Source organism: Carya illinoinensis, chromosome 7, assembly GCF_018687715.1.
Source record: "Carya illinoinensis cultivar Pawnee chromosome 7, C.illinoinensisPawnee_v1, whole genome shotgun sequence".
Classification (NCBI taxonomy): domain Eukaryota; kingdom Viridiplantae; phylum Streptophyta; class Magnoliopsida; order Fagales; family Juglandaceae; genus Carya; species Carya illinoinensis.
The window spans coordinates 28,488,043-28,504,990 of NC_056758.1; the positions used below are offsets into that span (position 1 = coordinate 28,488,043).

The 16,948-nt window shown below is 38.4% G+C and overlaps 2 protein-coding genes across 4 annotated transcripts; both read left to right on the plus strand.

Moving 5' to 3' along the window:
* The first annotated feature begins 2,399 nt into the window (after positions 1 to 2,399).
* Positions 2,400 to 13,259, plus strand: LOC122316097 (OVARIAN TUMOR DOMAIN-containing deubiquitinating enzyme 5). 3 transcript variants are annotated; one of them, XM_043132633.1, is made up of 5 exons: positions 2,405 to 2,708; positions 2,802 to 2,863; positions 3,121 to 3,222; positions 11,258 to 11,371; positions 12,204 to 13,259. In XM_043132633.1, the coding sequence occupies exons 4-5, from the start codon at positions 11,268 to 11,270 to the stop codon at positions 13,069 to 13,071; spliced, it is 972 nt and encodes a 323-aa protein (XP_042988567.1). In that variant the 5' UTR covers positions 2,405 to 2,708; positions 2,802 to 2,863; positions 3,121 to 3,222; positions 11,258 to 11,267; the 3' UTR covers positions 13,072 to 13,259. The 3 variants fall into 3 exon arrangements, with proteins under 3 accessions (XP_042988568.1, XP_042988567.1, XP_042988569.1); XM_043132635.1 differs by having other exon boundaries at positions 2,413 to 2,559; XM_043132634.1 differs by lacking the exon at positions 2,802 to 2,863 and having other exon boundaries at positions 2,400 to 2,559.
* A 2,505-nt stretch (positions 13,260 to 15,764) lies between these two features.
* LOC122316904 (monothiol glutaredoxin-S6-like) lies at positions 15,765 to 16,384 on the plus strand. Its single transcript, XM_043133747.1, has one exon. The coding sequence runs from the start codon at positions 15,877 to 15,879 to the stop codon at positions 16,186 to 16,188; it is 312 nt and encodes a 103-aa protein (XP_042989681.1). The 5' UTR covers positions 15,765 to 15,876; the 3' UTR covers positions 16,189 to 16,384.
* The last annotated feature ends 564 nt before the right edge of the window (positions 16,385 to 16,948 follow it).

Sequence of the window (16,948 nt, forward strand, 5' to 3'; positions counted from 1 at the left end):
GTTGTTGTTATCATTGTTTTTATCAAATTACCAATTCATGAAGTTTATTTCAACTATTGTGTAATCTGTGAATAAACTAAAACTATTGTGTAATCCGTGAATCATTAGTTGATTTGTTACCTTTTGTTCATTCAAGTTCTTAAGTATTTTACTTTATTCTTGAGTGTTCACCATTTTATTCTTTAGTGTTCATCATTTTGTTTTTAGTGTTCATACTTCACTTGCCTCATTTGATCCATCCAAGCATGTAGTGTCGCCCACTATAGTGTTTGCCCTAGTCCACCCCCAATGCTCCATAAGGAAACTCATTCCTTACCTTAGCCAATCCCTAAAGTCAATGAGAAATCTATCTTACACTCCAACCATAATCCATCACTTCCCAATTTCGTAATCCCATTTAGCCACCACCCAAAATCCTAACTACACTTTACCATACCCACCCTAAGCATCATCCAAGTGGCCCCAACATCAAGGGCAACCATCAAGTCATTCTACCTTGTATTAAATACACCGAATCAACACTTAGCTTATCCAATTTCACCATATCCGCTATCATTCCTCCACTCAAACACTACCCTTTGTTGAAGACCAAGCAAATTGGCAAAATCACTCGGTTATTAACATCACCAAGGCAAGCTCATGGTCCTTAGTGTTAGGGACAAGACCGGGGTCCCTAACAAAGGCACTCAGGACTCGAGACGCACAGAGAACTGGAGAAAAACAAAAGAAAGAAACCGGAAAAAAAGACAACGGAAAAATGAAGAAAAAATATAAATTATGAAAATGCCATGACATTAAGATTAATTACGCCACCGCTTGTTAAATTTTAGACTGGAAAGTGTATTCCGGCCAGAACAAACCGGAACGAGGCGAAATGGCCAGAATTTGTAGTGGAACGAAATATATAGGTTTTGCAGTTTCGGCTACTATTCCGAAACGAAAAATTCAGACATTTCCGACCGGAACGGAACAGATTTCAAAACTTTGATCCATATGGGCTTTGACCTTGACATAAAACTTCGGAGTTATTTTGACTCCAACTCCAAATCTCGACTTTGGACTCGGAGTTGGAGCGGGCTTTGGTTGGAGACAAAGCTGGTGGAGGTTTTGCATAGCCCTAGTTATAGTTTATAGACAAACATAGGGTAAGAAAACCACACAATTGGGCTTTTAGACTAAAGATTCGGGGAAAGGATAAAAGAATTTAAAGGAAACATTTTGCTATGATCTTGACAAATTTCTATGGACAAATACTCAATACCTCGTACCCAACAAATTCATATTGTTTGCTTGTGAGAAAGTCCAACTCCGTAGTCAATCTCACCCACTCACTTGTTTTTGATCTCTCTTCTTTCTCTTTTTTTTTATTTATTTTTATTTTTTCTTTTCATATTTCTATTCTTACCATTGTTGGTTAGTAAATCTAACGAAAACTTCTATTAACTACTTCACGTTCTTTGTTACTTTATATTCCAAAATTCTTTTTTCTCATTTGTTTGGACTGATCTTTCTTGGAGTTGACTAGGGTTTGAACTAGGACAATCTTCATTTGAAAAACCTAATGCCAGCCTCCCTCCCTCCCATTTGAAACCATAAAATCGAAGCAATCTTAGGGCTCCAATAAAAATTGAGTGGCAATTCATTTGTACATGTCCTTGATTGCTTTCTATAGAAACAAACACATATTTCATGTTTTAAAACTTTAAAAACAAAAGGTTGTATTCTCCAATGTATAAAACAAAAAACAAGGGTGCTGCTACTATTCTGCCCAGCTTTGCCCTTAGGGTAAATTACACTTTTTTTTTTCTTTCAAATATTTTAAAAAAATTAAAAAAATCAATACATTAATAGTTATTTCCATAAATATTAAGTAAAAAATATTAAAAATAATAAATAAGCAATCAAATTAAAGAGATAAAATCAGGGAGCATGATATCATTTTCCAAAAATATAATGAGGGAGATGGACGAAAGAATGGGTATCGGGTTCAGATCAGTTTCGTTATCTTTTTTTATTAAATAGTAAGGTGCCAGGTGAAAGCTTGCTCAATCTAAAACGGTCCTATTTCTCGATACTACTGTAACTTTCTACTTACAATTGTACTTATAAGATTTATTTGATCAATTTTTCTTTCAAATTTTAATTTTAAATTTTATAATTTTTAGCATATTAAGATTTGACAAGTGAATAATTAAATTTTTTATAAAATTTTCTTAAATCCGTTTAGTATTTTTCAAAGAATTTACATAGAAATGGGTGAGCACATGCAAATCATAATTCACATATTTAATTGTGTATAAATTGGCCGGTAGGGCTCAGGCCCAAGATCCTTTTCTAAAACCAAAACCCAGTCCACCGAAAAAAAAAAAAACCGTTTTGACCCAAGGGTTTATTTTTCTTCCTAGTTCCCCTTCTTCCCACAGCCCGACGTATCCCGCTCATCTCTCTTTCGTCACACTCCCACTTCCTCTATCCGTCTCTACCTCACATCTCTCGGCCGCCCCTTCACACCGGTTACCTCCGCTACGTCCGCGTCATCCGTCAACGTGTTCGCTGCCGGTAAGCATCTTCCGTCCCTCTATCTCAGTCGTTATCTCTCCCAACCACCGACACCCTCTCTCTCTCTCTCTCTCTCTTCTCTCCGAAAATTTTCTTTCCGTTGCCGTCCACGCCATCTGCCCCTGTTTCCATCGGTCTGCTGCACGCCGGTAAGCACTCGGACTCTGACCTTCTATCTCTGCCTCTCTCTGTTCGCCGCTTTCTCCCTTCGTTTCACTCTCTCTTGTCGTGCCGTCGGCCAGGCTCTTCCGTCGCACGGAGTCCCGTCGTTCCACCTCGCCGTCCGTGCCTCAGTTTGTCGCTGGTAAGTCTTTTCTCTCGCTCTCCCTCCGCCTCTCGGTCTTTCCCTCTCTCTCGGCTCCCCGTCTGTGCCGCCTTATTGCCGTTCGCGACTCCGCCCTCATTCACGACGTGTTAAGCTTTTATCCTCCTTCATCCATTCTCTCTGTCTGTCTGTCTGTCTGTCTGTCTGTCTGTCTGTCTGTCTCTCTCTCTATTTCTCTCTCTCTCTCTCTGTGTTTACTCACTCATCTTCCTGTTTTTCACATCGGCCGTGAGCAGTGGAGGACAACGGGGCCAGACGTGCCGCCTCACGCCACCAAGCCGCTTGCTTGGATCGCCTGCTGCACTCAGCACCACCACCTAGCCCAATCGTCACCACCGGTAAGATGCTCTTTTTACCACTGTTCATGTTGTTTAAGCGGCTAATCCGAATTGTTGATAAATTGGACGGTTTTGAGATTTTGTGGAGTTTATTGTGCTGCTCTTGGGTTAATGGTGGTGTTTGGGCAAGGGTGAATTGACATATTGGAGATCAGTTTTGGTTTGAGTGGAGTGTGTGTTGAGCGTATTAGGAGAAATAGGTAGAATAAGTTTTGTGGAGTTATTCACTTTGGGTGTGCTGCTATTGAAAAGGGAATTTTGGATATTGTCTTTGGTAGACGGAAATTTAGGGTTGATGTTTGCAGTGCGAAGATTATATGTAATTGGTTAAAGGAGTGATTTTGGCTCTTTTTGAGCGATGGTTTGGGTTATAGAATTTTGTTAGATAGGTAGTTTTGTACTGGTATGAGTTATTAATATGGAGTGATATTTTTTCTGGATTAGGTTGTGATGTTGCTACTATTTGGGTTCAAGCCTTAGATGGTGCTCTCTAAAAGTTAAGTAATCGGTGTTCCTATGTTAGGCTTTGCCAAAAGTTAACTAAGGTTGATTTTGTGAAAAAACTTGCATATTTTTTATAAAAACAGTCTCGGGTATTTTTTGCACCAGTCTATGTATCTGAAATTTGAAATGTGATATTTTATCATAAATATGTGAATATGAAGACTTATAAAAAAAAAATGTGAATATAAAGTCTGAAATATTTATCTGATTCTATGATATTATTTGTTTAGTATACTATTTTGTTATTGTATTGTATCTGAAACCCCTGAGACATAAGATTTTGTTATGCTTTGAACCCCTAGGGTTCGGCACAAGTGGTAAAGGCATTAGTCTTGGTGGCATGCTTCCTCCAAGTCTAAGGTTTGAATCCTCTTGGGTGTGAACAATCTCTAGGGAGGGCTATTGGACTTGGGAATTTTTCCTTTGAATCACCCAAGGTGCACTTGTAGGAAACTTTTTGCTGAGGGCCTATGCATCCCCGAGATTAGTTGGGACGTTGTTCTCAGACACCCGGTGCCAATAAAAAGATTTTGTTCTGTTTTGGTTATGGGTAGGAGTGTGCACCCGGGTTCGGGTACCCGGATATACCCGAAAACAGGTTTCAAACCTTGCCAACGCCTGACTTGGATGAATATGGGTTTTTGAAACCCGGAAATCTGGGTTGTACCCGGATTTTTTTGCAAATTCAATTTTTATTTTTATTTTTAAAAGCCTCTATTTTATTAAAATATTTTCAAGAAAAAATATAGTTGAAAAAATAATAAAGGGAATGAAATAAATCTTAAAACATTGTCCATAATAATAAAAACATATAAAAATGAATAACTAAATTTTATGTCGAAAGAATAACTAAAGCTATAAACCTATTAACAACTAATTACCTTTTTGACTAAATGCATTTAAAATAAAAAAAGAAGAAATCCAATATGTAAGATGCATGCAACACATAATGCAATCCACTACATATTACATTGTTTGCTATTTATACATTACAATATAAGATAAAAAATTACAAGATGTGAGTTATAAAACCAACGAGGGATTGCATAAGTGATGTTGGGTTCTAGAGGACTATAGATGCAATTCAACACCAAATGGCAGCTTCAATGACATCCTTTGTTGGTTAAACTTCCCTTTACAATCACCAAATACTCAAGCTTCAGTCACAATGCATATTTTCTCCCTGAATCAGTGAGCAAGGTGATGTAGTTAATGAAAAATGTAATGATCTGGAAACTATTCCTACTTCCATTAATCCAATGAGTTGAGCAAGAACATTACCTTTTCATAAATTGTATGAAAAAAGTTAATAAATCATGAAAATCAAATAAGCCAATTTACCGCTTGTTTTTCCCTCTGGTATTCTTAAAATTACTGGAGAAAAGGCAAATAAATAATTAAGACCATTCAAACTCTAAATCTATTTTCTGCTGTTTCTGCAACAAGATAACTTCAAACCAACAGTCCATGAAGATTGCTGAGATCAAAAGAAAGGCTGGGGAATATTAAATAAACACAGATAAATCCAAGTACAGCGACATCGCTACTGTATAGATTTTATGGTTATCACACAAGATGATGGAATATTAGCTGATAATTGTTTCACGAGATTGTTCTACTCATAAGAGAAAATAGTTGAAGATAAAAAGCAAAGCAAAACCCGAAAAGGAAAAGGAATGATTCTTGTGGCTTGTGAGAGAAGTACCTTTCTCTCTTCCCTCCTTAAACCACTTCTTTATTGACCCCCATATCCTCCCTGTGTTTATTTGCCTGCTAGCAACCTCCTTGGGATATAAGTAAACTCATAAGGACTTGTGCAGAGGTAGACAGCAGATTTTGGCTACTATTTAATCTTTTTATATATTTGATATAATTTCACCCTAAAGTTTTTATTTTTATTTTTTTATAAGTAAAAATATTAAATATATCAATAGGAGTAACCAAGCACACTGGATGTATACAAGAAAACATCTAGCCCATACTAGAGAGCCTGTGAAACACTACGCAAAAACTCCAAGCCTGAATTAGAATAGAACACACCTCCCCAACCCCAGCCCCTTGTTCCCCATAAAACTAATCCTCTCCCCAAAAAACCCACTACGACAACGTCTTCACAATGCCCTCCCTTTAGTCTTCCCTTGACTTGAGCTACCTCCCTTGTCATTGTAGTTGATTGCCCATGAAAGACGCTTTAACTTATTGCTTTTCTTAAAATGTGATATGGTTTCACACGCGTGGCTTGCCTCAATCGCAGTGAGTATTGATTTAATATCGTTTTCATATCCTCCATGTGTAGGCCCCTGTATTTGTTGAAACCTGTTAACTTTATTCTGAACTCAATCCGATGGTGTCCCCGCTATATCATTTAATGGAGGAAGAGAAACTAGGGGAATGAGATTACCCCCAGGCACAATACCTAACTGCAATCTTGACTCTAAACCTTCCTCCACAAGAAGCACTAATGAAAAACTTTCCTTCCCACCATATGGTTGCTCGACAACTATATGGTTGTTGTCCATTGTTTCTGACACCATTACAGGTTCCTCCCCTCCATCTACATTGCTTGTATGTGCTCCACCCCCCAACGATCCTTGCAGTGCCATTTTGTCAGACCCTACTGCTCCCCCAAACATAGAACAAGTAGGGGAAGTACTACCTTTTGTTACCCTGTTTGCATCTTTTAAAAGTGGCTCGACAATTTCTTCCAAAGTACTCAAGACCCTGGAGGGACCCCCATCTTCAACTAAAAATGAACCTTGGTCAGAAGTACTAACCCCATTTGCAATTGGTGCCTGAGACCCTACTACTCCCTTAGGAGGCATAGACGAGAAGCTGCCAATGTCTTGAGTGACACTAGCCTGGACAAAGATGCCAACGTCCAACGACCCCATCTGTGACGACGTTGAAACGCCCTTTGCCGGCACACTTGTGGCCTTCAAACCTAAAGTATCTAACCCCCGCCCTCCCTAATCCATTCTCAACCCACCACCAAAACCAACAACTAGGTCTAGCCCCTTATCCACTTTAATCGTTAGATCTCTCACATACTCCATAACTCCCTTCAATTGAGTTTTGACATCCCTTAGGACCCCCTCCACTTCTTCCAATGTCCCAAAACGACCTTTGTCTCCTACAAGTGCCTTACCCTTTCCTTTTGTTGCGGAGCTGATCTTGGCCAGACTACCAGCCAGTGACCTCAACACCACAGCATACGAAGCACCTAGGACTCCAAAGGCCACCCAGTTACCCACTATATCTGGAAAAGAGAATCACAAGAAATGGCAAGTAGGGTTTGACTATCTTGAGGCAACAACATTATAGGTGGCAAGTGTTTGAAAAAAGAGAGTAAATAGGAGGTCTCTTTTGAGCTGGCCTAGGTGTGCAAATGCACCGGACTGGGACTTTGAACCTATAAGATCAATCGGAGTGCAGATGGGATTGGCGGAGCCTCTGAGATCAATCAAGTCAACCCAGCCAAGCATGGAATTGAAGCTAGGCAAGCTAACCATAAATGGACCTGATTTGGGCAAAACACAATGAAGATCCCTAAGGGAAAAGTATAAAACCTGTGAAGAACTGAGAAACAAGAGAAAACCCATGCACCTAGACTCGATTTGGGATGAAAATACAGAAAAACTGATAGGCAAATCAAGGCAAACAAGTATAGAAGGGAAAGCACCTGCAAGCTATTCAAAAAAAAAAGAAGCTCTGATGAGGGAAATTGGGAGAAGAGGGTGCTAACTTTTCCCTAGAATAGACGCGATGACAAAACCAGAAGTGAAAAGTCCAATCAATTGTTTCTTCCAACTCTTTCTTTTCTCAAAAGAGAGTAGAAAAACCGGGTTGCATTGTTTTGTATCTTAAAACAAAAATCGGGTTTAAATTTAGAACCCAGGAACTTTGTAACTGGGTATAGATATCTAGTTGTTGGACTGGGTAAAACCTGAGCCGAAAACCGCATCTGAAATTCAGTTACCTAGGTTTTAGACCGGGCCGAGATTTTTTCCCGGCCTGGATGAGCAGTCCCTGTTACAAGCCCTGTCATGGGTGTAAAATGGTGGCCTTTGTTCTGACCTTGTCCCAGGTATATAACGTGACCTCTATTTTGACCTCACCACAGGTGTAAAATGGCGGCCTTTATTATGACCTCACCACAGGTATAAAATGGTTGCCTTTGTTCTTAGTGCAATCACTTTGGTGACAAAGTGATTTATGTTATGCTTGGCTATTCACAGAATGGACAACCTTGCCATGGGGGTAGACATGGCTTCTGTTTTGAGTGCAATTACTTCGGTGACATAATGATTTATGTTGTACTTGGTTATCCGTAGAATGCACAACTCTGCCACTGTGGTAAACATGGCTTCTGTTTTGAGTTCACTCACTTTGGTGACAAAGTGAATTACGTTTTGCTTGGCTATCTGCACTTATGCACAACCCTACCATTGAGGTAAACATGGCCTTTGTCTTGAGTGCACTCAATTTGGTGACAAAGTAATTTATGTTTTGCTTGGCTAGCCACAGATACACACAACCCTGCCACAAGTGTAAACATGGCCTCTGTTTCTGATGTTGTTTTAGTACACTTGTGCATAAGGTCTCGTCTACGTTATTATTGCAATGGAATGCTTATGAAAATACCATTTCCATTTTTTGAGAACTATCTATTTTTGGATTCTGTATTTGGCTCATGTTTACACACTAGAATAGGTTCACTGCTTATTAAGTTGGTGGATAAACAGACTCACCCGTTTATCCACCATTTTTTTCAGATGACTATGATGGTTGTGATAGTTGGAATAGGTGACACGTGATACAATAAGAGAAATGTGACATAAGTGGATTGCTAGATTGGCGAGATTTTAGAGAACATGTAGTAGTGTCTAGTTTACTTTCTTTGGAAGAATTTTTTAGGTATTTGATTTTTGAGGATTATTGTATCTAAGTTTTATATTTTGTGGATTTTAGATTAAAAGGGTTCACCCACGGGTACGGGTCGTGACATTCTATGTGTAAACCCTGACCTCCAGAGATACTCTCTCTCTCTCTCCCCGTCATTATTGTGCGAGGTTCAATTGTCTCATGGCAAATGGGAGAAAAGTTCACAAAGTTGCAAACTCTAGTTTTTTGTACTTTTACTCCATCGTGTAAAATTGAAGCCACATAAGCATACTAGGGTAATCTTTATTTAAGTGCGAGTCCCACAATTCCCTATACATAACAGTAATCTAGTGCTTGTACTGTATCTTTTATGCATGACTTAGGCTGTTTTAATTTGTGGTTACCTTTCTGTGAGAGTATTTTAATTCAATTGTCTCTCTCTTTTCTTTTCTTTTTTTCTTTTTTTTGGACGAGGGGGAAACCGCCCCATAGCAGAGTCCTTAGGACTCACCCATTGAACCTAAACACCCGGGGAAACTAGCACAAAAATCCACCACCATGGCCTTCCACTTAGATCACAGTTTGATCCTAGGGAGAATCGAACCTATGACATGGGGCTCATGCACACAATTCTCTCTCTCTTTACATGTTGTAGATTTTAGAATGAGTCATACGACTAGAGGTTTGTTGTGGTATAGAGTGTTGTGATTTTGTTTTTGTTAATTCTATGTAGTTTGTTTTTTTCACTAAAAGTTTGGACCTTTGGTTGGAAAGAACTGCAACCTACTTTTTTATTAGATAATTGGTCGTGTCCCATGCTAAATGTTCTTAAATATGGTGTAGTTGACTTTAGGTTATTTGGGTGTGTACATAATCGTTTCTGTCTGCCTTTAGCCATGTATCTTTCTTTTATTTTTCTCTATGGTCCGCTCTTTGGGTTCAACCTTTAAGCTGATTTAGTTTTTTTTTTTTTTTTTTTAATGGGTAAATAAAATTTTATGGATAATAAGAGTAGGCAAAGCCTAAGTACAGGGGTCATATACAAGAACAATGCCTAGTAGTGATGTTCTAGTGATACAAGAAATTTCTGAATGGTCATGCCATTAAATCAATTAGGTGTTAAAAAAGAAAGTTCTAAGTTCATCCAATGACTAACTTATCAAAAAAAAAAAAATTCATCCAATGACTACTCACAATCTTCGAAGTTTTGCTTGTTCCTCTCCCTCCAAAGACACCACCATAGACATATAGGAACCATCTTTCAAATTGCAGCAATCTGAGAAGTGCCTTGAAGACCTCTCCATGAAGCTAAGAGGTCAATCACCCTTCTTGGCATCACCCAACCTACACCCACCCTAGTAAAAAAGTCGTTCCACAAAGTCAAAGCAATTTCGCAATGCATTAGTAGATGATCAACGGAATCTCTGCCCTTTTTACACATACAACACCAATCCAATACTATGATGTGGCATTTTCTTAGGTTGTCAATAGCGAGGATCTTCTCCAAAGAAGCTGTCCAAACAAAAAATGATGCCTTTAGGGGGGCCTTTATCTTCCAAATGCTCTTCCATGGAAATGGATTTGCATTACGCTTAGAGATGGATTGGTAGAAGGAATGTATTGTGAGCTTTAAAAAAAAACAAACATAGGGACTGAATAGACTAGGGTGTAGAATTCGGAGATTGCGTCAACTTCCCAATCATGGACAGCTTTAAGGAATGTGACACTCCATTTGTTTTTTTTTTGGGGGTTGTGGTGTTTTTTTTTTGGTGGGGGGGGGGGGGGTGGGGTCCATTAGTATAGTGAAGGAGGTCTGTGATCGAGGCTTCTTTCATGCTTGCTATACCAAAGAAATCTAGATAGGCTTCCTTAAGTGTCCTGTCACCACACCATCTGTCATGCCGGAATTTGATTAAGGGGGGGTCCATTAGAATAGTGAAGGAGGTCTGCGATCGAGGCTTCTTTCATGCTTGCTATACCAAAGAAGTCTAGATAGGCTTCCTTAAGTGTCCTGTCACCACACCATCTGTCATGCCGGAATTTGATACAGGACCCATCACCTGCCTTAAAACGGATCAAACTAGAAAAGATATTCCATCCACTTCTTCTAGGGCCCCATCCCATGGGGTCCATTCACCTCATTTGAGCACCGGCCTCTCCATGCACTACTGTTCTTCGAGTCTAAAACTGATCTCCACAAAGCTTGATGTTCTAAGGGATATTGCCATGGCCATGGCCATTTACCCAACAACACCTTGTTAATAAGCTGCAGATTTTGGATACCCAAAGTACACACTACATATACAAGAGCATCACCTATGCATGATGATCTAGTGATACTATAAATTATTTGTACAATTCTGATATCAGTGTGATGCCCCATATCTTTGGGAGGGTGGTGAATAGGTACACAAGGAAACTCCAAATGCAAAATTGATTAGCTATTTTGGAGCATAGGCCCAGATGTGGCCTTGGTTTTTCTTGAGCCGCTATAACTGGAACAAGCTAAGATGTTATTTTATTTTTAATTAAAAAAAAAAAAAAAAAAAAAAAAAATCAGAAATGAAAATCATCTGTTTAAGTTGGAACATTTCACTGGTTGCTTTGACAGGTTTCCCCGTGTCTGAATTATTGTCTACCTTGATTGCAGGGTTGCTCAAATGGATGATTATCAAGAAATAGAGGACAAAACATCAGAAAAAATTTCTGATAATGCATCACAAAAGAAACAGGAAACTCGTGATGATATGCTTTCCAGGCATAGGTGATGTATTCATCGCAATTCTAAATTATTACTATTTTGGGCTTATTTTGTGAATGTGTTGATTTTCTTTGTTTTGGAACCATTATGGTTCTGGATGCTTAATTCTTATTACTTTGACGTATCATTTTACAGCTTAATTTGAAGATGCAGACATGTTACAGCATAACACAAGTCACCAACGCTGTGCCCTTTCAATAATTTTGGAAAATAAAGTCTATTTTTTTTTTTTTTTCAAGTTCAATGGGTATAATAAGACATTGGCCTGATTTGAATGCCCCACATGCATTCTGCCTAGTGCTAGGGCTCTGCATGTGAACCGAAAGCCAGCTTGGGCCGATTAAAATAACCGACCACTCAACTTTTATTGGTTTGAACCTGATCGGTTCTCCAACCTGTTACTAGTAACGGTTTGTATTTTGGGTGCCAACCCGTCTGAATATAAAAGCCATACATTTCTTCAATTCTCAAACCCTAGCCGCACTCTTATATTGCCACTGGGCCTCTTTTTTTTTTTCCTTTTTTTTTTTTTTTTGTCGGTCCAACCCTCTTTTATTTTGCTCGGGTTGGGTCAGTTTGACACATTAAATTTGGTTGGGCCGGGAAAAACCAGTTGTACCAAGCCGGGTTGCAGGCCTACCTATTGCATTGTGGGATAATGATCTAGTTTTACTGGCATTAGATTTTATTATTCCATCTGTTCTTTGCTCTGCTAGGCAGTGCATTGATAATGATCTAGTTTTCTTTTATTTTCTTTTATTGTTTTAGAATTTGGATTCCTTTTTTTAGCACTTTTAGATTATCATGCTACATAATGACACTTGTTTTTGTACAGGAAAGAGATATCGCAGCTGCAGAACAAGGAAATTGAACTGAAAAAGGCAGCAGCCAAAGGTAGCAAGGCTGAACAGAAAGCTAAGAAGAAACAGGTGGAGGAAGAGATCTCTCAATTTTCTGCTAAACTTAAAGAAAAACATGCTGCAGAACTTGCTTCACTAGGCTATAGCAGTAGTGATGGAGATGGAAAAGGCAATATTGTCAATTTGGTGAAAGCCATTGCTGGGGTTTCTGTTACCAGTCAACCGGACCAATCAAAGCCTAGCAAGAGCGCAAAGAGACGAGGAAAAAGAGCTCAGCAAGAAGCAGAAAGAGAGCAAAGAATTCAAGAGGAGCAGAGTAGCATTGTAAGTGATCGAATGATTGAAGATGAGAAACTGGAAAGAAAGCTTGAACCCCTTGGTTTGACTGTAAATGAAATAAAGCCGGATGGTCACTGTCTCTACCGAGCTGTTGAGGACCAGTTAGCTCTTCTATCTGGTGGTTTGTCTCCATATACATACCAAGAGCTTCGAGAAATGGTGGCTGCTTATATGAGGAAACATGCATCTGATTTCGTTCCATTTTTCCTCTCGGATAATGCAATAGAAGGAGATTCTGATAATTCTCTGGCAGAGAGATTTGAGAATTACTGCAAAGAAGTGGAGTCAACAGCAGCGTGGGGAGGACAACTAGAGCTCGGTGCTTTAACTCATTGCCTCAGAAAACACATCATGATATACTCAGGGTCATTCCCTGATGTAGAGATGGGGAAGGAGTACATATCAGATGGTGTGAATGGTTCATCAGATTCAAGTATCATGCTATCATACCATAGGCATGCATTTGGCCTGGGGGAGCACTATAATTCTGTCATCCCAATTTGATCAAATAGATATGTTTTGAATTATGAGTAAAAAATTAGTTGAAGAGGTACTACATTGTTGGATCATATCATAATGACCCTCCTGTCATAATATGGTTGTTTTAATTTAAACTACATAAATTTTTAATGTGCTGGTTGGACTTTCTTATCAGTTACTCTTTGAAATTGATTTTTCCTCCCTGGATGGAAGTACTTGTCTTTTTCTCTCTGAATTGAATTAAACACTTGGATTGTTCATTTGTTCTATATATTTGTAAATGTAGGTGTAACCCTGATGCATGGCCATCAAACAATATGAGCCATTTCCAAATCTGAAATTGGATTGTAACAAAATTCCTGATATATATCTCTTGGTTCTTTTTTATTAGATCTTTCTGATGGAATTGCATAAACTTCAGAGAATGCGGGATGAAGAAGCAGCAGTGGATGCTACCCTCTCCAAAAACAGCAATAGCAAAACTTTTCACCCTGGTCATATAGTGTTCCCATTGTTACAGCTCACTCAGCCATACCCGGTGAGTCCGATTATATATGCTGGGTGTTGTCTTGCAAATTAAAAAGAATTGGGATTTCCTTATCTTATCACGTCATATCAATTGCTAAAAGTGGCACAACATGCCCGGTGACCCTTCGCATTCTCTAGAGCCAGATATGCAAATGCATCCATCACACATTTAGATCGTTAGTCCTTTTTTTTTTTTCTTTTCTAGGACGTGGCGACACATGTAGGTGCTTGAAAATTACATGAAACATCTTTTATATATACGCATAGTTTTCGAGTGATCACAAAAGAGAATAAAATGAGGAAGCATCTTTTCCAGGATATGGATGGGCGACAGAAATCTTATTTTCCAAAAAGTTTCTAAGGAGATCGAGATAATGTTCAAAAGAATTTGTGGTGGTGTTTGGATGGTTGGGTTTGGAGAGGAGGATTTAGATTTGGATTTTTAGAATCTAAAACCTTTATTTCAAAATATTGTACTTCAAATCACATTAAAAAGAAAGGAACTTAAAATCATGACATTGATTTTAATAATCCAAATCCAAGCTAGCTCTTCCTATCTATGATTAAAATCATGCGCAAAATTACTAAAAATTTTGACAACGTATACAAGCTGTGGTTTGAACAATCATGTTGGTAATGCAGTGTATCATAAGCCATATATATCATCAGTTTTACTTCCTGGACAATCATGATCACAAGGCCGCTTTGCTAGCTCTATGGAAGTGTTTCTTTAGATCGTACAAGCTATGGTTGTAGCTAAGAGTACTGAAAGGGGTTTCCTAATTAATGTACATTGCTTTGAGCATATTGCTTAAACAATTAATGGCGTGAAATCCCTGAAAGCACAATATTGTATACTACTATACATACATGCACACACATAATACATATTATGCTACCAAGTGGCATCTCGACCTGGCACATTGACCCCCCTAAAGCACCCCCCCCCCCCCCCTCCCCGGCGGCCGGCTGCTTCTTTTCTTTTTTCTTTTTAAAAAAATCGGATTTTGAGTGGATAATGCATTTGTTATCACCAAATATGAGTAGCTTTCTTCTTTACATCTTATATGTAAAAAAGTGATGTACTACGATCATGCCTCTTTCTTCTTTACAAGCTGCCTATTATAATGTATGGAAATAGTACTCCTATAAATATATATATATATATATATATATATTGTTTTGATCTCGGTTCAACGGTCTCTTAACTCTTTTGACATAAAAAGAAAGCTTTTATATATGTATGCTTATATTTTCGAGACACGTGATATTTATATATTGATCATGACATTATAATTAATAGGTAGGCAGCTTGGTCCAAAGTTTAGGGCACTAATCAGCCATTTAACGCAGAGAATATCTTAGCGGCGCATCTTTCCGATTAGTGCAATGTGTGAAAAAAGATAATGTGGTGGGTCTTGAAGGCATCTTCTCTTTTTTGTACGGCCATTGCATAGATTTTCAACCTGTTTGGGAAGATCATTACTTTTAATAAGCATCTTTTCTTTTTTCTTTTTTACCCCAAAACTTGATCTTTTATTTGGCTTTCGGTTTTCTTAAATATGATGTATGTATGTGACTCTAAAATCTCAAATTGAATTTAGGAATGTCATGCACGAAAAAACGTACAAATAAGCCTTTTTTTGGATGTTGTCTAGTATGTTTATTTATTTAATTGGAATAAGTAAGATTTTCTTGTATTAATCCTCCATCGATCATGCATGCATAAACAGCTTACATCTAGCGCCATGCATATATGTTGGTACCCAAAGTAAGTACCAGCCACTTTGGTTAATGTTTATATCAATGATCACCTTGTCACTAAAAAAAAGGATAAGTACTTTGGGCTCGAGGAATGTACGTACTAATTTGATCCCAATGATCATCACATTTTCCATGTTAATATTCCGATATGCAACTTGTCATTCACTGACGTTTGTAAATGACTACATTAACCTTAACGTAGCCAAGATGATGGGTGGACATAATTTCAAGCTACTTTGCAACTTGTTATCCTATGTGCAAAAAGCGCCACTTCAGTCATTATCAAGTAATCATGATAAAGATCAGTAATTTGGGACTGATCCGATTATGATCTTCTTGTGCGCATTTTATTGATCCCCCTGATCTGTTGTTATTCTAGAATTGAAACTAGACAATCTAAAACAGGTTCTATAAATAGACATCAATTGGATCTCAAGCTCCTTACAACAAAGCCCTTCACTCACCGCATGCACAATTAAGCTTCTTTGACACAAATCACATAATTCCTGCAAGTACGTACCTCTATCTGTAACATTAATGGAGACTGTAAGGAGGTTGGTGGGTGAGTACCCAGTGGTGATCTTCAGCAATAGGAGCTCTTCTTGCCTGAGCCTAACCGTCAAGTCAGTAATAGGTAGCTTTGGGGCAAACCCTAAAGTTTACGAGCTGGATCAGGTACCAGATGGCCAGCAAATTCAGAGGGCGCTGCAGCAGATAGGATGTCAAGAAAACGTACCGGCTGTGTTCATAGGGCAAAAGTTAATTGGTGGTAGCAAAGAGGTCAACAGTCTACTTCTTAGGAATGAGCTAGAGCCATTACTCAGAGACGCCGGAGCGATATGGGTCTGATGATGATCAAGTACTAATATATATATATTAATCATATATCTAGATCGATCATGCATGTACTACTCATGATCATCAATATTTTTGCTACTGTATTAATTAATAATTACTAACTAATCATGATAGGGCTCGAATAAGCGTTTTTTGTACACATGAGATGTTTATTCGAATCTAATGAATTATATAATAATCTTCTCTCCGTGTACTCTCGTTTTGGTTGACTAGAACCGCATTAATTGTCTCTTTTAGTTTTCTCCACAACAGTCGGTACTTGGAAGTACCAATAATTAACTAAATGCAAGATTAATTCTTGTGCTAGTAAATAAATTATACAGCAAGTGCATGCATGCCGAGTGATATATATACTTACGCGGGTTTTATCTCCATATATATATATATATATATATATATTTGCTTGCCATGCGTACTTAATTCCTTTAATTTCTTCGTAGCTAGTTCATGGGTTATCATGATGATGATGAATTATAAATTACTGACTGAGTATTAGTATATTAATTTGGGATAACTGGATCGAATACGGGAATTAATGCTAGCTTCTAGCTTCCTTCTTGAAGGGACTTAGAAGGAGCTCATCTAGCTAGCTAGCTGACCAATTAAGTTATGCACACTTAGCAATTGGCTACTACTCTGGATCATTTTCCTCAACTCCTATGATCAGATTAAAAGCTAGCTACACCTAGCGCTGCAAGGTTGCCTAGATCATGTCACCGATGATCATCAGGCCGGGGGATCAAAATGGCCA

Coding starts and splice junctions, on each gene's coding strand:
- LOC122316097 (XM_043132634.1), top strand. CDS start 11,268: ATGGATGATTATCAAGAAATAGAGGACAAAACATCAGAAAAAATTTCT. Junction 11,372..12,203: donor GATATGCTTTCCAGGCATAG/GTGATGTATTCA, acceptor GTTTTTGTACAG/GAAAGAGATATCGCAGCTGC.
- LOC122316904 (XM_043133747.1), top strand. CDS start 15,877: ATGGAGACTGTAAGGAGGTTGGTGGGTGAGTACCCAGTGGTGATCTTC.